At 37.5% G+C, this 23,191-nt stretch overlaps 1 protein-coding gene across 2 annotated transcripts; it reads right to left on the bottom strand.

Moving 5' to 3' along the window:
* Positions 1 to 570: 570 nt before the first annotated feature.
* On the bottom strand, positions 571 to 22,785 carry DGCR8 (DGCR8 microprocessor complex subunit). Of its 2 annotated transcripts, none has more exons than XM_048063894.2 (14): positions 22,630 to 22,785; positions 17,117 to 18,126; positions 16,510 to 16,672; positions 14,881 to 15,023; positions 13,874 to 14,156; positions 12,083 to 12,280; positions 10,720 to 10,821; positions 8,762 to 8,860; positions 7,476 to 7,558; positions 6,226 to 6,326; positions 5,654 to 5,760; positions 5,314 to 5,441; positions 4,786 to 4,899; positions 571 to 4,412 (listed from the first exon to the last, which is right to left on the bottom strand). In XM_048063894.2, the coding sequence occupies exons 2-14, from the start codon at positions 17,837 to 17,839 to the stop codon at positions 4,329 to 4,331; spliced, it is 2,328 nt and encodes a 775-aa protein (XP_047919851.1). In that variant the 5' UTR covers positions 17,840 to 18,126; positions 22,630 to 22,785; the 3' UTR covers positions 571 to 4,328. The 2 variants fall into 2 exon arrangements, with proteins under 2 accessions (XP_047919851.1, XP_013028968.2); XM_013173514.3 differs by lacking the exon at positions 22,630 to 22,785 and adding an exon at positions 19,031 to 22,087.
* Between the last annotated feature and the right edge of the window lie 406 nt (positions 22,786 to 23,191).

Here is a 23,191-nt window from a genome sequence, read left to right on the forward strand (position 1 = left end):
TTTATGGGTTGTGAGGATAAGCCTGTTTGAGATTCCTACCCTTGCATGAGTTTGCTGTCCAGTCAAGATTCATACATCTGTACAGATGCTCAAAGCCTAATATTAATTTAAGGGATCCTGATCCACACTATAGGATAGACTATACTGACTGTTAGAAGGAATAACCATTTTAAAATCAAAGTTATTGAAAGTACTTTTAATGTACATTTAATATGGACTGAACAAAAAAACTTTTAGTACAGCACGCCCAGACTTGCTAATGCTCCTTTCTTTCCAGTTAGGCACATGACAGCAGGTACCAAAAATAGCAGCATTAGACTGTGACATCACTTAAGTAAAAATATGAATTCCAATTCAAGAAAAAATTTTAACACAACTTCACCTAAAGTGATGTCTAACCTTGTATGCATTCAATTCCTTTCCAAAAAAAAGTAATTCAACAACTACTTCCATAACCACTAAGCCCATACTGATCTAATTTGTATTTCAATATATCTACAGGAAGCAAAGGATCAAAGTTTCTTTTTCTAAATGTGCTTAAGTTATCACAATACTGATCACACTACACCATTTTATAATATCAAACTTTATTGCTCAAAACTAATTGTCTGAAAAATACACATGTAGTACTCAAAGACCAAACACATAGGCTTATATGATTGTGCAGAAAAAAAAGCAAGCAGAGGCTCAGTGAAAATGAGGCTTTATAGTTGTACCAATTTAGCACTGGCATCAAGCAACTGCACCCAATACAATTCATACAGCAACCATTGTTACCTACTTGGGCAATAAGATTGATTTTTTTTTCCACTTTTCCTTCTCAGATACACATCAGAATACTGTAACTGAACATTTTATTTGGTTAAGAACAGCATGGCTTCTTGCATTTCACGTTTCTTCCTGCAGAAAGTTAGGCAGCTATCGCTTCTTGAATTTTGCTCTAGAACCAAAGTACAGTCTAGAGAATTAATAAGATATAATCATGCTTTTAAATACTTGGATGTTACAAATATATTTGTATAAAGCCTAACAGCATCACAGGAAACTGGAAGTTTACATACAACAATTAATTTTATGCATAATAGTCTTCCCAAATATCTGAGTACCCAACTACTTTGTCAGTTTTGTTTAATAAATATGTAAGAAAAAGCTGAATTACTGGTGTTTAAATAGGTAGCATCTGACTATTCACTGGAAGTCACAGTAAGTTTTCCATCAGTACCATAAAGATTTGAATGCACACTAATTTAACCCTTAAAGTCAATATACCACACTTTTGTCGAGAAGCACATAATATGCAAAGCACAAACTGTAACTCCCAAAGGATGGAACAGTTCTTAAAAATACACTCCATCCCTATAAAAATACCCATCCTCCTCTGTATATAGAAGGGATAAAGAACAAATGTCAGTGACAAAAGCAGCAGCTGTTTTTATGCATTCATATAATCAAGATCTAAACCCTTAGAGCCGATTACCTAGAAAACACACAAGAGTTACAAGACAAATTTAGGATACATCTTGAATCACACTGTAAGTGTTCATGCAGAAGCTGAAGTTAATGCAATGATCTATCCTCTATCACAGCAGCTCGTGCTTATGTGCAAATGCAAGACTGTTACACTCCAAACAATAGTAAACATTAAAACACAAGAATACTTCACAATGACAATAAACAGCAGTTAAGTTGTTTGTTCCAGCAGTTATTGCGCTATTTTCTGGACATCTCTCCAGTTAAAGGCTGCAGCAAGGTCTAATACCATCTTTTTCGTTTGTTTTTGTTTAGAATGCATAATATATGTTCTAGGCTTTGGTTCACAATGAAATCTCTGGATGTTTTTATTAAGGGCAATGGTCACATTGTGATTCTGATAGTGGCAGACTGAGGTAATGCAGCAATCCTCTTAAAAATAATGAAATCAAATTTGTAAGTGAGGCATCTATGTATATTCTGCAGGTAATCTGCAAAAACATTGACATTCTGATTTCAGAAAAATAAAGGATCTACAAGGGTGATTTGTCTTTTACAGTGCTGTCCAAGTAAAGGTTTTTTCTGCTGAAAACACATAAGCTGAAGTAAACCCTACCTAACGCAGTAATACATTTAGGCATAGAAGATATAAGCCCTGTCTTTATGAAAAAAATAAAAAAACAGAGACAAACAGTAATCACTGCTTGTCACTACTGCACCAATATTATACACCTTTCTTAAAAGATGGAAATTTATTAAAGCTATACTAAATTCAAAAAAAAAAAAGCAGAGGCAGTTTTTTTTTTTTTAGATAGGCCACTTCTTTAAATAACATTTTATGTATAGTCTTCCAACTACCCGTATCCTGCTATAACAGGACTACAACTTGCAGAACTGGAAAGCTAAATATAATAATGAACAGTGGGCGAATTCATATTTGCAGAGACCTCTGAGCGTATCATTCAAATAGAAACAGGTAAGACTCTAGGACTCCCATTTAATCTCAAGCACTATATGCAACATTAGCTTGAGATAAAAATCAAAATCCATGTATTTCCAAAATAACAGCCATGATCTTAAAGGAGGCGTAGACAATACTGATGCCAATATCGTTAAAATCCAGTAGGCACAATATTCATTATACTGCAGCACTCTATATGTAACATGGTATTAAACAATAAAATAAAATAATAATAAAAATAAAACAAACAAACCAAGAACACTCCCCTTTCTCCCCTCCCTACCCCAAGCCCCCAGACCACTGTCCAGGTAAGTACCAGGAGCTGCAGCAATTAAAAACTGACCTCTTTCACTCCTACAGGAGTGTAAAATATACCAGTACAACTCTTGGGTAAATCATTGAAGCCCTACCACCAGCTTGGTTTTTATTCTCTTTTATAACAGACCAAAGAATCCACAAAAATGGTTCTAAGAGAAGACTTACTGCAATCACCCAGTAAACAACACCAAATGAACAAAAAACCTCATAAAGCAGTGCTTTCACTACAGCCAAAACTATTTCTTCTGTGCTTAATACAATAAAGCCTCAGATGACATAGTGAGTACTGCCTGTTCTCTAAGATTGTATTTTATAATAGTTGCATATTTGTGATTTTCCTATTTATCAGTAAAACTTGTTATGGTCTCATTCTACTCATTACTCTATGTCATATTCCAAATCTACATTCTAATTTTCATTGCAGAAGTTACATTTTTCTTCAAAAACTAAAAATGTAATTAAAAAAGTAAAAACAAAGCTTTTTTAAAAAAACTAAATTGCTGCAGTTATTTCAGATTTCTCATAGTTGTTATTATTCCTAATTTTTTCTTTTATTTTTTTAATTTTTATTTTATGGTGCAAATTAAGACTTAAGTCAGGTGTATTCTGACTCCAATGAAATGAGAAACTTTTTATTGCTGGGAAAAGGGAGTGGAACGTGTTTAAACACCATACTGGCAAACTATTTTCAGACTGCCAACCATGTTCAGTTACATTTTGGCTCCAAGCTTTGAAAACAGTCTTTCAAATTGCAGTTTTCATTTCCATCTAGTAAGTAGAGCCTTATTTTTCCCCTTTCAGCTGATCTGTAAACTAACATAGGCTCTTTTCAGTTAACATAAATCCCAATAATTTTGAATATCCAGCCTGTTGCTCTTAACACTACCAGGTATACTTGTTCTTTTCAAGTAGTAAAAAAATATGCATACTGTGATCTTGAATAACTAAGCCTGGCAGGAGACAAAATAACAGAACAAAACAAAAAAAAAAACAGCATTACTGGCCTAATCCTATGGCATTAGGAACATTGCTCATCATTTTCATGTATTTGTCACCAAAGTGTCTTATCAGTGCATATTATTATGTGCTGAAATGCAACAAAACTTTTCACAAAAATAGTTTTAGGCATGTTCATACAAGAAGATGTACATATATTTCTTTTATATATACATATATATGTATGTGTGTGTGTGTATATATATATATAGTATCAGCTTTAACCTGTACATAGAAATTCTGAATTTCATCCTTAAAACACATCCGTTTCAAACAACATGGATGGTTTTCAAGGAAAAAGTGCTTGCTTGAATTTATCCTGTGTGAACATGCCTGTCCTCTGTGCATTTGCCCAAGTAGAGATCTTTATGATCAATCCTTTAAACGTACATATCTCAGAGGTATAAAAAAAAGAAAAAAGGAAAAAGTAATATTGCCCTGATGATGCAAAAAGAACAATGCATAACTGAAGCAGCTTGGATTTTAAAAGTTATCTTGCATTCTGCAGCAAACATTTTTAAATAGTTGTTGAAAATCTAGTTCCTCCATTTGTGTTATTGCTCCCCACTCGTAAATTTTTTCATTATACATCAACAGTACATAGAGGTTCACTACCAGGCTGAGCCGATTCTACTATTGTCATCTTGGGTTTCTTTCGTGTTTCCTCCTAAAAAAGACATGAAACAAAGCCCACCACAGTCACAAACAATGTAACAAAAAGCACTTATAAAACATTGCACAACTTTAGCCAAATTTGCATTAGGCTCTGTGAATAGCTAACTTGTTCTAATGTTAAAAATCATTTTATTGAAGTAAAATTAAGTCATAAACCCATCTCAAATAGAGGATGAAAGTCTCTCTAAAAACATCCCTCCAAAAATAATAAAACTAAAAAAACAAGTTTTGAACAACTTTTCTTATATGAGATACTGTAGAAAACAAGCGAAAATTCTAAAAACAAGTGGTAAGTCTCACCTGTGGCATTCATCTTGTTTGTACGTAAATTTTTAAAAAGAATAAAAAGAGCAGCTTATACTCACTCTTTCTTGTGCCAATTTTTTCATTTCTTCCTGTAACTTGTTTAGGATGTGCAGATTTGGCTTGTTCTTTTTGGCATACTGCTGAAGCTCTATCACACTTTTATCAGAGGTCTCCTATTCAACAGAACCATAAGCAACAACAAATAAGCTTTTAAGTATATAAACATGTAATAGAAGTTTTATCTCTGATATTTATATTTCTTTAAGCAATAACATACATTTACATGAATTACTTACATATTAAATAAGTTATATATTTTCAGTCTAGAAAATACGACATTAACAGAATTATCATCAATGAAAGCACTCATTTTATGTTCTGGCAATAGCAAGGTATGAGAATCAATTCAGAAGAACTGAGGATTGCTCATCAAATGCACGCTGCCTTTACCATGGGAGGGAGCAAGAGGATTATGTTGAAATAAGATACCATTGAAGCTTTGCTGTAATTAAAAACAAAATCCACAAATATACAAAAGCAACAATACAATTACAAGGTAGGTTACAATCAAAGAAAATAATCTTCACCTGTTTAACCATCTTGCTACTCTCTCTACCATACATACGCAAAAGAGAGCCCCAATTTTTCACATGTGGATGCAGTAGTTGAAGGATTTTCTGTGAAGCTAATTGTTTCCCCACTCTTTTATTTTTGCCTGTAAAAATAACGATGAAAATGTGTCATATCAGCATCTTAAGGAATTAGATAAACACTGATGTTTACTTGTGTTACTCAAAATTGAGATACCAGAAAAAGAGTAGAAAAAGCATATAACATGTTAGGTAACTGAGCTAATACCTGCAGAATTGATAAAGGAGAACAGGAGAAAAGGAAGATATTGGAGGCCACACTAAATACTGTACTTACACCAGCCTCGCACCGTGTGCTTGCCACAAGTCATGACATATTCACTCTTCTGATTTTTACCAGGAATCACTTCAAATTTTATGGATGTGTCACCCATTCCATGGTTTCTTAAGCACAAACAAAAATCAGTATCATATGCTAAGTACAATTACAAATAACTGAACTCGTTACAGTTATCTTTGTCAATAATTACTGTGGCATTAGATACAGTAATAACAGATTTTTAAGATATCAATGAATCAACAGTTATTTCTTAGATCAGTAACTTGAATGAAGAGGCAACCTTGTATAAAGGAATAACAAATAACAACTACATTCACATCTCCCACAATTAAATCCTAGTCTCAGAAGCAAAACCAACAAATATAAATTAAAGGAAGATACAATATTAACCAGTTCAGTCCATACTAGGTCTCTTATAGCCAAGTGAGTGAAATAAGCTTCTTGTGCCAGCCCACAAGTGTCCTTAATTCACTAAGCAAAATTGTGGGTACGAGCATCCAAGCAAACAATGTGCTCTGACCCAAAGCACCCGTACACAACAGAATTTGTTCCTCATTCTGCAGCCTTACCTTTTAAGGCACTCATGGAGAATCTGATATGGAGACAAAAGTCCAGCTTTGCTGGTCAGTTCATATACCCGTGAGTCCTCAATACTGATATGGTTAAAATACTACAAAGGAATTAAAAAGGGTTATTGAATTTTTACACACACATAATTTTAATACTGTTCTAAATCCTCATCTCTCTCACGTAGCTTTCAGCAGAGTAACAGAATCTGTTAAATAACTATTTTTAAATGCATAGTGGAGATCTTTACCCACGTCATTAAGATTGCCATACCTAATCATATGTTTGCAGACTTTTTTTTTTTTTTTTTAAAAATCAACTCCAATTTTACATTAGAAAATCACAATCTCATAATAATTTTTTTTTTTTTAAATCATTCTTCTTCCCTCAGGACAAAGTTATTTTATTTATCTCATTTTGGAATTCTACTTACCAAAATGACGTGGTTTAATAAAAGAAAACAGCTATTGGAAGGTTTTGTTTTCCATTTAAAAAAAAATGAAAAAAAATCTGTTTTCTTCATGACCGTTTCAATATTACAAGGCATGTGCTACAGTTTTAATTTAAAGCAAGCATAAAACCAACTCATTTTCTGTATAGCCTGCTTTTTAAAAGAATAACATTCCTTTCAGGCTTATCACTGCTTTTTCCTTTATTGTTGGTCTATAGTATGCTGAATTGAAGGTTAACACATCACAGATGAACTAGCTATTTAATACGTCCAATACCTGAAAACACAGCACACACTGTCCACTTCAAGAAACTATTCCTTTGAATTTTCTCAAATATCACTGCTCAAAGTCAGAAACATGAGCTGTCTGATCTAGCAGCTTTCACAGCTAAATGAAGAAGTTTCAGAAGCCATGGCACATTTAGTTCTTACTTGGTCTTCTAAGACAATCACACAAAATCCGAGAGCACGTAGCTCTGAAATTTTCAAAGCCATAATTCAGGAAGCCAGGTTAGTACAGGCCATCCAGTGTCCTGGAACATTTCAGGTCTTCAGCAAGTGATCTCATATTTCAACAAGGGGCTAGCTCTCTTCATCAAAACAAATTTTATGGTCACCTCGCATAGTAAAAATGTATTTTCATTATCATAGGTCTTGTTATAAAGAAAGAATTTCACATTTCTATCTGACTGAGAAAGCAAAGTTATGGATTTTCACCAAAGCTTCTCACACTGAAGGTGTAATGTTTTTAAAAACAGAGACTCCAATAATCACATCCATCAGGCAAGAAGAGGTCAGTACCTCAAGTTCTTCACTGTCTTTGGGCTTCTCCTCAGAGGTCTGTTTAACAAAGTCAGGAATAAGGATTTCCAGTGTAGCTCGAGCTGCAGAAAATGATTTAATGTCTTGATTACCTTTATTTTAAACAATGATTGTAAACAACAGCAGCAGAATGAAACACTCATTAAGCAAGCCTCACATCTCTCCTAGAAATCACCACTTATCTTAGAAAAAAACTTAACAGGTAAAACAAGCAACTTCTTACCACAACAAGTATATTCACTTGAACAAGAATTGTTTTTTCTTAAAAAGTGTAAGTTGATAATGAAAATCTTAAAACTATTAAACTGTACCTAAGAAAAAACTGCTATTTGCAAATGCATGAAAAATAGGGGGAAAAGTCTCTGTCAGATCAAGTGATGTGTCCTTGGGAACAAAAATTAAAGGCATGTTATCACCCCATAGTTGTTACAGCAGAATCCTAGGATTGTACCACTAGAGCACTCAGAATTTGCCTCAATTATCACAATGAAATTTCTTTTTTCATGCACAAAAAGTTGTGTGCTGTATTTTGATGTTTTAGCTACATTGACAAATTTCACAAAAGCTCCAAATACCACACATATATTACAGACCTCTAAATTTTAGGAAGTTATTTTTTCTTGACCGCTGTGCTAAACACATTCCAATCTGGAGATCAGGATGAAGTTCTAACGTGCAAGACACATGCTCATCTAGGTTTTCATTATATACACATTACTTACAGGGTTAAATGGTTAGAACTGTGGCTAATTAGATTTAAACCATTAATGGAGAGAATTACTTGGAAATCAGTATAAATAACATATTTCAGTGCAATTGTTTTATTATCAGAAAGAGATCCAAACCAACCAACCACCTGAAGGTTTTTTGTTTGTTTTTGTTCTTAAAGGAGGGCAAAGACTTAAAATTTGCTAAAAATCCATGAGCTAGGTGTTTGTATAGCAGACAACAGTATAAAGAAAACATATACTCATTGGTCTGATAATTAGAAACATATGTGATTACAGCTAATCAGTATAAATCAGTAGTTTATATGTAAATTAACTTCTAAAGTTTCTCCATGGTTTTCTATTCCAGTGCACTGTTGAACCTTGGAATGGCAAAAGTCTCTACAACAGTATTTCTTTTAATAAGACGACATGAATGGACATGTAGCTGTTAACAAAATTACTCCTACTTACTATTGCAAATATGTCATCTTCAAAGCAGAAATGAAAACAGATAAACAATTCACCAGTTGGTATTAAGAAAGAAAAGAATATTACCAGCTTTATTCTTGGCGAGTTTTTTACTGCTGGCAGTTCCTGCCCCATAAGTTACTCCATCAATAATCACTGAGGCTCCAAAAGGCTCACTTGGGTTCTCTGAAAATGGAGGAGGAGAGAAAAAGAAAGCTTTTCAGGACTCCCAATGCAAAGACAGTCGTGAACATGAAATATCACCACTGTCAAGATTTGTTTTCTTTCATTTCAACTTCAAGTGGGAGGAATTTTGTTTACTCTTCAGAACAACTGAAGCATATGAAAACCTAAGAGTTTCCCAGTAACAGAGACCTACCACCATGTACGTCATTCTTCCAGATGAGGAACTTCTATGTTTTAAGAGATCTTTAAAATCTGCCAGAATTCAAATGTTAATTCTAAAGGTTTTTTTTTGTTTGTTTCTTTTTTTTGCATCACTAGCACAGCGTAAATGCAAGAGCTACACATTATGGTATTCAAAACTCAATTACATTCTGTAACACAGATTTTCACAGATTTCACAGATTTCTCTAGGTTGGAAGAGACCTCAAGATCATCGAGTCCAACCTCCGACCTAACACTAAGTACTCCACTAAACCATATCCCTAAGCTCTACATCTAAACGTCTTTTAAAGACCTCCAGGGATGGTGACTCCACCACCTCCCTGGGCAGCCTGTTCCAATGCTTAATAACCCTTTCGGTAAAGAAGTACTTCCTAACATCCAACCTAAAACTCCCCTGTCGCAACTTTAGCCCATTCCCCCTCGTCCTGTCACTAGGCACGTGGGAGAATAGACCAACCCCCACCTCTCTACAGCCTCCTTTCAGGTAACTGTAGAGAGCGATGAGGTCGCCCGTGAGCCTCCTCTTCTCCAGGCTGAACAAGCCCAGCTCCCTCAGCCGCTCCTCGTAAGACTTGTTCTCCAGACCCCTCACCAGCTTGGTCGCCCTTCTCTGGACTCGCTCGAGCACGTCCATGTCCTTCCTGTAGCGAGGGGCCCAAAACTGAACACAGTACTCGAGGTGCGGCCTCACCAGAGCCGAGTACAGGGGCACAATCACTTCCCTCGACCTGCTGGCCACACTGCTTCTTATACAGGCCAGGATGCCGTTGGCCTTCTTGGCCACCTGAGCACACTGCTGGCTCATATTCAGCCGACTATCCACCAATACTCCCAGGTCCTTCTCGGCCAGGCAGCTTTCCAGCCACTCATCTCCCAGCCTGTAGCTCTGCTTGGGGTTGTTGCAGCCCAGGTGCAGGACCCGGCACTTGGCCTTGTTGAACTTCATGCAGTTGACCTCAGCCCATCGCTCCAGCCTATCCAGATCCTCCTGCAGAGCCTTCCTGCCCTCGAGCAGATCGACACACGTACTTAGCTTGGTGTCATCTGCAAACTTACTGAGGGTGCACTGGACGCCCTCATCCAGATCATCGATAAAGATATTAAAGAGGACCGGCCCCATCCAAACACATTTATAAGAAAAATGTAACTGAAAAATTATAGCTTCCACACTAAACTAAGGCACCTGACTTTATTCCTTGTATACAAACATATAAGTCCTCATATATTTAACATCAATTTATACATATACAATTTTCTTAGGATGACTGGATTTATTATGAACCTCCATGGCATAACAATAATCGTAACATACAATAACTTGTACAGTTTTTTTGTTTTTTAACTCTACATATCTAAAATAAAGTTTAGATGCAAGTAACTCACTCCAATCCACAATTGCTTATTCATATTTTTCTAAGCAAAAACCCATACACATTTTAAAATATACAAGGCCCATATCCATGTTTCAGATATACAGAAAACATTTCCTAGCTAGAATTTGGCTCACCATAGACTTTCAAGACACCCCCTAGGAAAACTGTCCATTGATTGAATTTATTTTATTATTAAGATATCCTAGCATGAGAGAAGCTTTTCAAAACTGCATTGTGGTCAATGAAAAACCTTAACAGACTTACCACATTCAAAGAAATTGTAAACAGGGCGAACCTTTAGGACTCGTTGCATATATTCATGCAGTATGCAAACTTCAGATTTCCCATTGGGATTAATGACAAATTCTACAAAAAAGAGGGGGGAGGAGAACAATTAGTTTCAGTCTTTAAAAGAAAATTACTAATACAAACTAATAAATAAATAAATTGCAAACTGCAAGGGAGAAGTGCCCGCTCATTTCCCTACATACACGTATCACCTTAAAGTACATACATTGGAAATGACAAGTATTTGGCAAACTGATTTTTAAGGTGGTATTTTAAACAAGCTAATCGATATTTTAATGCACTGCACGCAACACTAGCATTACATGGTCATCAATTTTTTTTTTATTTTTTTTTTTAAATAGTCCATATAGCAATATTTTATACTACTTTTAACAAGTGCTGGTAACTTAAATCTTGCAATGGAAAAAAAATCACTGACTTCAGAACACGTAAGTAAATGCTGACAATTAATATCTACAACCGAAGTTAGAAAAATCTTTACAATTCTCTTTTGCAACCATCATAGAATTAAAATGAGTTTTAAGAAAACCTTTAATAAATAGTATGCATTACGTTCAAAACGTTATGTTATCAAAACGTTATGTTCAATTACATTATGTTTCAAAACATAAGAGCTCTCACCTTTTAGCTCAAGGTTGATTTTTGTTGACAAAACACTTGATTTTTACAAATGTTTCCTTACTCAACAGTTTAAAAAAAATAATTACACTAGACCATCCTCTAAGTACTACTTTTATACTGGAAATTTTTTCCCACCATGGGAAAACATTAATCTAAATAGTATTATATAAATATATATTGATATGTAGAAAATATTTTCAAAAAAATCATAGTTAAAAAAAACAAAAGACCAAGCAACTCTCAATGAATAATCACAGATTACAATTCAACTGCATCTCCCTGTAACAGGGAATGGTCAATTTTTATTTCATTATGTATTTTTCATTTTTATTGTTTATTTTTAATCATAGATTTTAATTTGGAACAATCTGACATTTGTAACCAGTCCCTAATTTGGGACTGATTAGAACTGGTACAGAACTGAAAAGACAGCAGCAGCAACTGGTGATTGGGTAGGATGGTTTTCAATAACCATTATTATTAACAAATAGCTGAAGTTAGTAACCAGTTACCAGGACTGAAGCCTTAAATAAAAATTTTGATAGTGTTTTTCCTTTAATTTTTTATATGATGGATCCAAGAATGCAAAGTTCTGAAACAAGAAACGAATAGATTCGTTGCAGATTTTTTTTTTTTCCAGTCAAGCTTGGAACTGCCTTCAACATCGAACATTTGAACTCTAGGTAGATTAACTAACCTTTCTTTGTAGGTGCATCTTGCACAGACAAGGTAATGAGTTTCTGATTGGCAGGCAGAATAGGCCGCTCAGATTCTGCCTGCTTCCGCTTCATTTCGCGATTGAATTGCCGTCTCTCAGCCCAGGTTCTGAATTTTTTTACGGTAACTTGTTCAAAGTCAAAACGTTTCTCAAGATAGTGTCTAAAATCTTCCAGATCTAAGAAACACAAGCAAGTTACTCTCTATACTTGACCACTAAGCAAGGAATAAATTCACTATTTCCACTGTTTTAAACACATAATTATTGTTTTTAGTCTAGGAGCAAAAATAGTAGCTTTAGTTCACAAGGTTAAGATACTATTTTACACTAACAAAGCTAACTACAAGTTCTCTCATTACTGTATCAAATGCACAACGTTTGTGCAAACTGGAAAACAAACAAAACTATGTTTTTTCTGTCACCACAAGATTTTCCCCATGTAATACCCAGCATATTATCCAACAAAACACTGCTAGTAGTTCTACTTCACCACTTATCCACCTTCTCATTACCTGAAGCAACGTATCCACTAAGTAACAGTAGTTTGCTATTAACCTTAGTTTCCTGAAGCCAAAACTGACTATTGCTGCATATTTATTGAAATGTGAATCATGGAACACTATCTAATGATGCTCCATGAGCTCCATGAATATTTTGCTGGCTTCTAAATAAAATATAACACATTCATTTTTATGTAAAAAGTACTAAAAGACAACCCCCATTGAAGTGTAACTACCACTCCTTTCTAGGACATTTCTGCAGATCTAATCAGCAAAAATAAGATGAGTAGCATTCCAAGATGTTAATGAACAAAAAAAAGCTGCTGACATTGTCTCCTTCCACAAGGAATTCCAAATGCAAGTCATGCTTATACCTGACCACTCATATTTTCAGTAATATAGAATAGATCCTATTTAAGGAGAGAGAGGTAAGTAAGTGCTCACTGGTTTTAGTTTTGCTACTAGGTATCGATGATTTATTAGACTTTAAAAATCTTTTGACATGTTTTTTGGAATCAACAGGACACATGTAATGCCACGTTTTGTGTTTCTGGATACAAACACATTCCATAGCAGTATTGTAAGCAGCACTAATTGACGTGGGTGGTATTTTCAGGTACGTAGTTGTGGTAAATGGCACACAAGCTTTCTGTCCAAGTTCCCGTCTAAGTTTGGCAGTGAATGTAGCATGAATTCTTTAGACTTTTCTTTGAATAAAACCTATTAGACTTGCATAAGTAACATATTGAAGCATCAAAGCCCTTGTCTGAATGCAACTATATTTGTGTAACTTATTCTGTGCAAACAAGCAAAATATATCATTTATCTTAAGAGATTATATTGAAAAAAGAAAATTCAGCCAATGCAAACACTGTATAGAAAAGCTACTTAATGCAAAAGACACAAACATACATGACAGCACTAATTCGTATGTACAGACTGATTTAATTCTTAGACTGAGATAAAAGTTTACAGGTCTGAGTCACCCCAAATTTTCACACTATTGCGTGTAAAACTTGCATATAGACTCTCAAAAGTCTTCAGCAGAAATTCCCAGCGTACGTTATCTTCCTTGTTACAATCAAAAATTATTTTTAAAACTGGATCTATTTTTCCAGATCTCTGCATAAGAAAAAACTATGGAAAGATGACTTACCACTTGACTGCAAGTAAGATATTATTCCATTGTCAAGTCAGGAATAAAGCGCAAGTGTCCCAAATGCCATTACCCCAACACCAGCCCAGAAGAGAGTCCACTTCCCATACATACCTACAGATTCATCTTTACATACTTCAACTTTGGCCTTAACTTGTCCCAAGGCTCCTTGTGCTGCATCTCCCCCCGAGGGGTCTTTGTCATCTAAAGGCCCAGAATCAGCAGCAGTGGAATCTGGCTCTTCTGTTTGGCAGTCCAGTTCTGAAGATTTATCTATGTGCTTTACGGGTGATACTTCCCCATTTGGGGTTATGTCATTATTTTGTTCCCTTTCCTCATTTTCCTTCATTTTTTTATAATGCAAGCAGGGAATGCTACTAAGGGGAGGATCATGTTTCTGCAAATGTAAAACAACACAGGTTTCAGTACCTCAGGATGATCAAAAGCAAAACCAAAACTCAAAACCAAAAGATGCAATCAAGATGAAAGCTAACTTTAGTTGATCTAAGCTGAAGCTGCTCTTTAGTTAGCAATCTTACCCTAGGCAAGACCATAGCATGCCCATTACCGTGGTTTCTTGGCACTGTGAAACACTGATTGTAACCTTCAAAGTGTGTTTCCCATTTTAAGTCCAAACTATATTATGCTCAATTACAAGCAAATACTCCAATGCTTTCATAAAATCCATTGAGCTTTCTCACGGTTTAAGTCTATGATGTTAAACCAACTCTCTGCAGATACCTTTGGTGTATGAATGTCACATGCCTACTTCTGTAAAGGTGGACCATGAAACACATCTCAGGCTTATTTTTGGCTACAAGTAAATAATCTGAATATATTTCATAGTGGAATAAAAACAACATTTTGCAGCCATATTCTAGAACAAAGATGGCACAAATTAAGATCATCTCATTCACTTTAACTGCCCAAACTCATTGCAAAAAATGGAAAAACAAACCACCATAAGAAAGATCATACTTTAGAAACAGACGAGTTTATTTTTGAAGTGCCATAATTCTAACACTGGAAACAAGCCTGCCAAAGCAGAAAAATATTCAACTGTTTACAGGAAATCGCCTCATTTTAAAAACCTTGGTACATAAGTAATTGACAGATCTTACCCTTATGCTTCCTGTTCCCAAGAAGTAAGGTCTAGACCAGGTGACAACTCTAGATTCTCTGTGCAGATATACAGGAATGCCTGAGTTATGGAATGTCATGATCCATCCATCTGGCAAAGGTTCTGTAGGAGGGCGGCCACGACCTTTAAAGCAAAGAATAGCTTTAGACTTGAATAGACAGCTTAGAAGAACAGAAAAACAAGATTTTTCTTTCTATTGCTTTCTCTATCTCAAAGCATAAAAAGACACTGAAACAAGACTAAAGAAGTTTTGTAGAAAGATTTCGCTTTGCTTTAATAAGAAGGTGTATGCTTCTAGCCCATGTTAAGTCCTGCCAAATTATACATTCCATTATATTTTGAACTGAAAAGCAATAGTAGCACTGATTATTACACAGACTGATTTGTTCATTTCACCAGTGAACTTCCACCTCAGTCTTCTCTATGTCAACATATCAACACAAGCACCAATATATTCAGTGGAAAAGTTGCACTTGCTTTTGAAACATCTTCAGTGTTATCCTCTACCTTTCTCAAATACTTGAGGGATAGATGGTTGACTCCTATTTCAGCCTCTCAATACTCTATTTCAATGCAGAAACTTCTATTTCAATTTCTTTGATAGCTGCAGAGAGCTATTTAAGAATCAGTTTGAAATAAAAAAGTTTTTTTTTATATATATTTTTTAACATAAGTACAATACAAACCAGTATGAAGTCTTCATGCCTATATACTTAAATATCTTAGCCATCAAAAATATTACATTTTACACAAAGCATGACTGAAATTAGAGTACAATAAACCAATACGAGGACCCACACAACAGAAGAAATAATACAGCAATAAAATGTTTATGTTCACATTCAAGGGAATACACATTTTTACTCATTTTTACTCCAGAAATTAGAGAACGTTCTCACTCCTTTCTACATCAGAAATCATGAGAACAGGCTCCTCTCAGCGAAGAGCTTCCTGGCAATCCTGTATTAATATAAAGCTTTGGAGCGAAAAACCATTTGGTTTCTTATTTCAGAATACAGTGAAGCTGTAACGCACTCCCCCCTAGAGCAGGTTCAAAGCTTAATTCTAATTCAGACTATTTTCAGTTACATTCTTCTGGATTGATTTGCATTCTCAGCTCTTTTCTATTACTAAGTTTGTAACACATGATGAACCTTGAAAAACTTAACTCACTGACTTTTGTAATAGTTCTAACCAGCACTGCATGCATAAAGACTTCACATACAACAATTTCAGCAACAGAAATTATCTAACTGAAGTAGGAAGAATTCCACAACCAGTCTTCACCTATTTCAGAGAGATAAAACAGATCCTTGTACATCTCCTCAGTGCTGAGCTAACATTCTTCCTAGTTTTCCACGAATCCATGCACCAAAACACATTCTTATTACATAAAACATATGAAGATAAGTACCCCGAAACATCGGCTTTACTCTTTAGGAATATGAAAATCACATCCTATAGTAAGAAGCCTTCAAACAATAAAACTGTGTAACATATCCACTATTGTACCAGAATTGCTATCCTAAACTTTGTTTGCTTGTGTATTTTTATTCTGTATACATAAGCCACACAAAGATTTATAGATAATTAAAGGGCATTAACTTACTTTTAAGTACAGTTTTAATTTTGGTCATCATTGGCTGCACACTTGTTTCTCCATCAGACTGGTGATCGCTTTCACCACCATATTTCTCGTTTTCTAGTCTCCTTGTTTTGGGTGCACGAAGACCCTCTTCCAGTAGAGCATCCACATCGTTATCAAAGTCATCCTGAAAGAAATGTCATCAGATACCATCCTCCTGGGGCCTACTAACTTCCCTTTCCCCTTGGAAAGAAAAGGTATACGTTATCTCTACGTAATTCCATACAGAAAGAAACTAGACATTTCCAATGATCCCAGTAAAGACTGAAAAACAAGAAAATAAGTTTTCATAAGCGAGCATTAGCATTTTTCACAATAAAGTGATCTGCAATTGCATAAGAAGCCTTTTTAATGTTATTTTTAAACAACATTATAGAATACACCACACAACTCAAAAATTTTATCAAGATAATTAAAAAAGTTTTGGCAAAAGTTCCGTCTTTGAAAATTCTACATTTTTACTCAAGAAGTGCATATTTTTAGAAGAGGGTATCTCCAGTGAACACCTTTGCATATATTTTTCTAGCTACCTGGAACCCTCTTGCCCATCAAAAAACATGCATCTACTTACCTCGTATGAGTAATTCAAGGTTTCTTCATCCACTTTATCCCTTTGAACGATTGCTTTAGATGTGAACCCTCCGCCTTCTTCATCTATTTCCATCAAGTTGTCCGTAAAATCTTCTAGCTCATCCAAAACTGCATATTCTACTCTCTTTTCCTGATCAACATCATTTTCATCATCCTTCTTGTCGTCATTTTCACCCCCTGTTCCTACAGCTTTCCCATTACTACCACCAAAAGGACAAACATGCAAATCCCCATTGACATTATTAATACCAAAATCTGCATCTGCCTTATAATCCTGCTCAATTCCAGTGTAAAGAACTTTCCTATCTTTGCTTTTGCAGCTTTCTGTAAAGCTAACACTAATCTTTACATCTTTAAGCAACTTAAGATCTGGGGTGAACTTTCGAACTGAAGGTGCATGACGAGCAGTTCTTGGGCTTTGGTCACTATTGTTAGGGTCTATTATAAGACGACTTTTGTAGCAGGCAGATCCCTTTGTGAGAAGCTGAGTTCTGCAGATACTGTGCGTGTCCCCAGCAGGGGTATCTGACTGTCCATCACCACCAGAGCCAACGTCCATTACCTCTGCGTCACTGGACGTTTGCAGGGGAGGTGGTGGAGGCTGTTCGTTAGGCGGCAGAGGTGGGGGACAAGTGTGATTCTCCACATTCATTTCTCTTGCAGGTTCTTTAGGGAGGGGTGGTACATTTTCATATTTCTCCATTTTTAAAACTGCAAAACTACTGTTTAAAAAAGAAACAATGCTTTAAGTAAATGTTTATATCTATATTCCTAACATGCATAAGTCCATCAAGATTGGTTTATCATGTTCTATTCAATATGCAACACTGATGATTCAGTTAAGCTGACTACATTGTTCTTTTCATTAATGTAGACAGCTTTCAGAATCACTGTCTCAATTATTGGAAATCACAATGCATTCAGCTTAAATAGCTGAAGACTAAGACTGCATCTTCACTGGACAAACAGGTCTCCCTTTCTTCTTTCAACCTACAAGAAGAAAAAAAAAAAGAGATATTTGTTACAAAAACAAAATGGAAACATTATCCCAGGCAAAAAAGAAAAGCAACTTCTTCCCATATTAATTTCAAGTAGAAAAACAGTAACATTTTCCAGTGAAAAAAAGCAGGGTATCTTGACACCATTCTGAATGAGGCTGAAATTAGGTTGTTTTTACAATTTACAACTTTTTGATCTGTACGCCAGCAGAAGAATTTGCTAACACAGAGTTGCCTGTATAAACTGTTGACCATCTCTGCTTGTTTAACAAGCAGGGCATTAAACATCGGTTTTGCAGTGTCCAGACTAAAAACCACATTTTAAATAATGTGAGAACTCCCCTAAATAATCTGGTATTCAAGCCGTACTTACCCACACAGCAGAAAGGATAATTAGCTTATACTTTAGGACAATCTGAAAAACTGACAAGCTTTTAACATCTATGGTCTTAAAAGATACATGGGTTTTTGAAACTTTTAGGTGTTTTTAAACCTTGCTCGAAGTTTTAACAGGATATCTCCTGATTTACTAAAAGTTCATGCAAAAACAATCTCTAGATGAGGAGATATTAAGCTTTTCATCCTATATTCCATACTGTTATGGGAGCATATATTTGTTACGTCTGAGGAATTTAGGCCTAGATGCAGCGTTAAAACACAAATTAATTCTGGGAGGCATCTAGCAGCCAATGTTTTTTGTAATTCATCCTGGCAAAGACATTCAATTGTTCTAGGTTAAGTGCATGTTGTTTTTTCTTTTTCTTCTTTCTCCTCTCTCCATTAAGTGGGTTCTTTCTAACATGGTTATGATGGATTCTTCAGTTAAAATTTAGTTATCTGTGCAGGACTATAAGCACATGAGAAAAGGAAGAGGATGTTTCATTATTATTTCTTACCTGCTAGTTTGGTTTCTCCAAGCCCCCTGAACCAGCCCAAACTGGGCTTAAATCTTCCTACCAGCTAGAAATAAACTAGTGTTGCTCTGCCTAAGACAACCATCTGAAACTGCTCCGATCAAACCATTTCCAGGTAGCAGAGACATTCTACCCAAACATTCTAGGGTCATCGTGTAACATTTGAAAGCAACTGGGCAGAACGTCTGGGTTGTCAAGAGGGACTTAGAAAAGCCAAATACAATTCTGTAGTGCATCTCTACACCAGTCCAGACAGAACAAATTTCAACAGCAAAGTTCAAACACCAACTGGGGCAAGGCAGGAAGCTGGGAATCAATGGTTATGATAGGTTTGATTCAAATTCAACAGCATACAGAAACCACCTACCTGGAAGCTGGAAGAAAGCAAAGCATACATGAGCTCAAACTCCTATTTTAGTGATTTGGCAATAGGAAGAGCTTTGCTGGGGCAGTAGAATTGTTAGGGGTGGGAGCATAATATATTCAAAATTGTGATATATTTACAACATTGAGCTTGACACACACTGTAGACTTACTAAGGAAGAAGACTCCATCTTAATAAAAGCTCTAAAAATAAGCCCATCTTCTCCGATATAAAGATAATACCTTCCAGAAGGAAAACAGCTCGCTCACCAGTAAGACAAGCATTCTATGAATTTAAAACCAGTCCATCCTAAAAGACGATCATACAATCACCACAGAAGTGACCAATTCTTTCTTTCAAAAGGTTCTGAACCACTTCATGTTGCGCAGAATACCTCCAGAAATATATTCATGGCTAGTATCTTTCCTCATCCTCAAATAAAAAAACATGGCAAAGGACAAATTCTTAGGTTTTGTCTATAATAATCCATTAGTGTCTTCGTTGTTAATTCTGAACAAAGAGTCAAATATCACAGTACAAGTTCAGGAAACCTTAGAAACTAAATGCCTAAGAAATCTTAAAAATTTTTGAAGACTCTTGAAAAGAGTAAGCTGAAATAATACCCACAGAAATTAAATCTTAAAGCTGGTGTTCTAGAATCTGACAGAGCTACCTTCCCACATGATCAATGAGCTACCTTGTCCAACCAGAAAAACTATTTATGACCAGTCATAAGACAGGATCAGGCATAGTTTGCCCATCCCTGATACACATCCTACTCCTACTCTAAAGAGTGTTTTGACACCACCAATGTCAAAACACAAGAAAATTATCTTTACCTACCTAGCTTGCTTTGGCAGTCTTCTCACACTGCACCTCTGCTCTGTGCTGAAAAGGTGTCTTGTTATTATATTCAAGCACTATTCACAATGCCATTATTATTGCCTTTCCATTCTTGCTGGCCTTGAAGCAATGAATAGCGTACCGAATCACTGCCAGGGATTGTCTACCAGTGAGTACGCACACTGTGGCCAGAAGCAGTACTAGATCAGGATGGGTTTCAACTAGTTTTTGTGTTCCTGGCCATAAACCTGCTGCATCCCTAGGGTAAGGTAACAGAGTCTGGCAGCTCTACAGTTACAACAGGCTACAATACCTTCCCATAACCTACATTAAAAAAAATAAAAATAAATAAAAAAATAAACAGGAAGCAGTGGAGTAAGACAGGTCTAATTCCCACCTACTTTCTTGCAAACATACAATATGTCTTTTATGTTAGAGACTGAAAAAAAACAACAAACCAAACAAGCCAACACCAATAAGAATTTTCCCTTAGATATCAGGTGTTTTAAAAGAAAGTGAAAAGGGAGTAAAACACAAAAGGATGAGTTATATGAGCCTGAAGGTTAAGAACAGCCAAGTGGACCTCAGATAAGGCAACCAAACAACCAAGTCTGAGCACACTAGGTTACATAGCACTAGAACAACACAAAATAGCTCACCTATTTCCATGCTTAATTACCTTGCTCTGAAACTACACATTTTATTCTCCAAGGCTCTACCACGTGCCATCAACCATTTCCATAAGGAATCCTTAAAAAGATATGGGACATTATGGCCAGCTGCACCAGCTAGTACAAAACACTGAAGCAGCTCTGGATTAACTGCAAGAAACATGAACGCACAGCTGATGTTCTGCAGATCACCAATAAATGGAAATTTCACATTTTTTGATTACTTTACTTTTTACTTTCTTAGATCCTTTGAAAAGGTTTTATAGCAAAACCAAACTCAATGGAATAGATACATGCTGGAAATTTCCAGTATGCTGGAAATATTTGTCATGGCTTGGCTGTGTTATAGTTGTTCTTCAAAAGCTGAAAGAACAAAAATTAAACCAGCCAACATCTATGTTTAATAAGTACCATGCCTATTCTCTCAATCAATACAGACAGATCGTAACAAAAATCGCACAGGGAAAAGGGTATCTCTGTTTTCAAAGAGAAAAACAGAACATTAACGCTTGTAACCAGCACTGCCCAAACTTGGAGGAACTCCCTGCCCAGAACAGCACAGCAGCAGTCTTATAAGCAACTTCACCAAAGAACACGTGAATACCTGTATCTGCTATGAGAACAAGGAACAGTGTATCACACTTTCTCTTCGAGAAGCAATTTTCTAAAGAAGTCATCAATGCTGTTTAAGAGAAGTCAGTCTAGTGCCCAGTCATAACGATTGATGGCAAATACAGACAAGACTGAAGAACTTCTGCAGCTCAACCCATTTCAGAACGAGCAGAGTACATAGTTTGGGAAAGGCACCATCAGAAACACCACAGCAAATGCTGCTTTGATAGCTTAACAAATTTTCTGGCGGAGTTTAGATGGCTTCAATTAACTGTGTGAAACAGGAAAGAGCTTAAAAAATCTGCAATTCAGGGCTTAGTAAGGAGGGAAAAAAAATATTAATGTTATGAATGGCTTTAGTTGTAAAGAACAACAAAATCAGGAACTAAAATCCCCTCTTGCCTTCTACAGAAGCCAAGTAGTCCTGGCAATCAGAAGAAGTTGCCCAGAAGAATCAGTGTGCTACCTCCTCACCCAGAACTAAAAATAGGAACACCTCACTTATCTCAGCAGCATGGAGAGGAGCGCTGCTCACAGATGAGAAGTTAAAGGCCCGTCCCACCGCCCGTGTCAGGGAGCGGGCTCACCCCGCGGGCCCCCCTCCACCCCGTTCAGCAGGGCGCAGTCCCCGGACGCCGGGGGGGGGGGGGGGCCGGCCCCCCCGCACCCGGCCGGGCCGCGCGGCTCGGCGGAGGCCTGGTGAGGCTGGGGCGGGAAGGAAAGAGGGAGAGCAGAAGGGAAACGTTCGGCTTTCCGATGGAAGGGAGGGAGAAGAAAAGGAAGAAGGGATGGAGAGAGGAAAGTTAGTTGACGGAGCCTCGCAGAGGCCGCCCGAGGTGACTGAGGAAGGGCCACCGCCGCGCTGCCCCGCACGCAGCACCGGCCGCGGAGCGCCCCGCGGGAGCCCAACGCCGCCCGCTCGGGTCCCGGCGCCTCAGGAGCGCGGAGGAGGCGGCCAAGCCGGCGACCGGCCCGCGGGGAAGGCGGGCAGGAAGTGAGGGAGCGCCTCAGGCGCCACCCGCCCGCAGAGAGCACCCCGGCGGGCCCCGCGGCCTGTGGCCGGAGGGGTCCCGCCCGCGGCCCGTACCCACCTGGGCCATGCCCGCCGCCCCCGCTCCGGGACGGGCTGAGGGAAGGGGAGGGGGCGCCGAGCGCGGCCGCCTCACGGAAGCCACCCCCCGCGCCGCGCCGCCGCCGCCATCTTTAAACGCCTGCTCCCAGTGGCTCCGCTCCGCGCAGGCGGGACTCGACGCTCCGCAAGCCAATCGCGTTGCCGCTCTCATGCGTGACGGATTTGAAATGGGAGCAGCCATTGGGGGATCACCGGGCACGTTAAGTAGGTCGGCCAATAGCGAGGCGGAGGGCATACGCCCTCACGGTATCGGACCAATAGGAGGGAGGCGGGGGCGGGCCCAAGGCGGCGGGCGGGTTCCTTTGTCCGGGCCCGGGAAGGGCCGGCCCCGAGGGTGTGACAGGGCGCCAGAAGCGACCCCGGCCGGGGCCCGGCCACTCAGCGCTGCCTCGGTTCAAACTGGGGGAGTTCCAAACGGACGTTTGCTGCCCTAGGTCTGAACCTTCGTAATTTGACAAGAGACCACTTTCCTCCCTTCCCACACCCCCATGCTCAGAAATTGAAAACTACGCTAACTCCGT

The sequence above is a fragment of the Anser cygnoides genome, chromosome 17, assembly GCF_040182565.1.
Source record: "Anser cygnoides isolate HZ-2024a breed goose chromosome 17, Taihu_goose_T2T_genome, whole genome shotgun sequence".
Lineage (NCBI taxonomy): Eukaryota > Metazoa > Chordata > Aves > Anseriformes > Anatidae > Anser > Anser cygnoides.

Excerpts from the sequence above, each read along its gene's own strand:
- DGCR8 (XM_048063894.2), bottom strand. The coding sequence starts at position 17,839 with ATGGAGAAATATGAAAATGTACCACCCCTCCCTAAAGAACCTGCAAGA. Across the intron at positions 8,861-10,719 it reads TTACAATTTCTTTGAATGTG|AGAACCCAAGTGAGCCTTTT; the intron begins GTAAGTCTGTTA and ends CTCCATTTTCAG. Across the intron at positions 5,761-6,225 it reads CTCCATGAGTGCCTTAAAAG|AAACCATGGAATGGGTGACA; the intron begins GTAAGGCTGCAG and ends TTTGTGCTTAAG.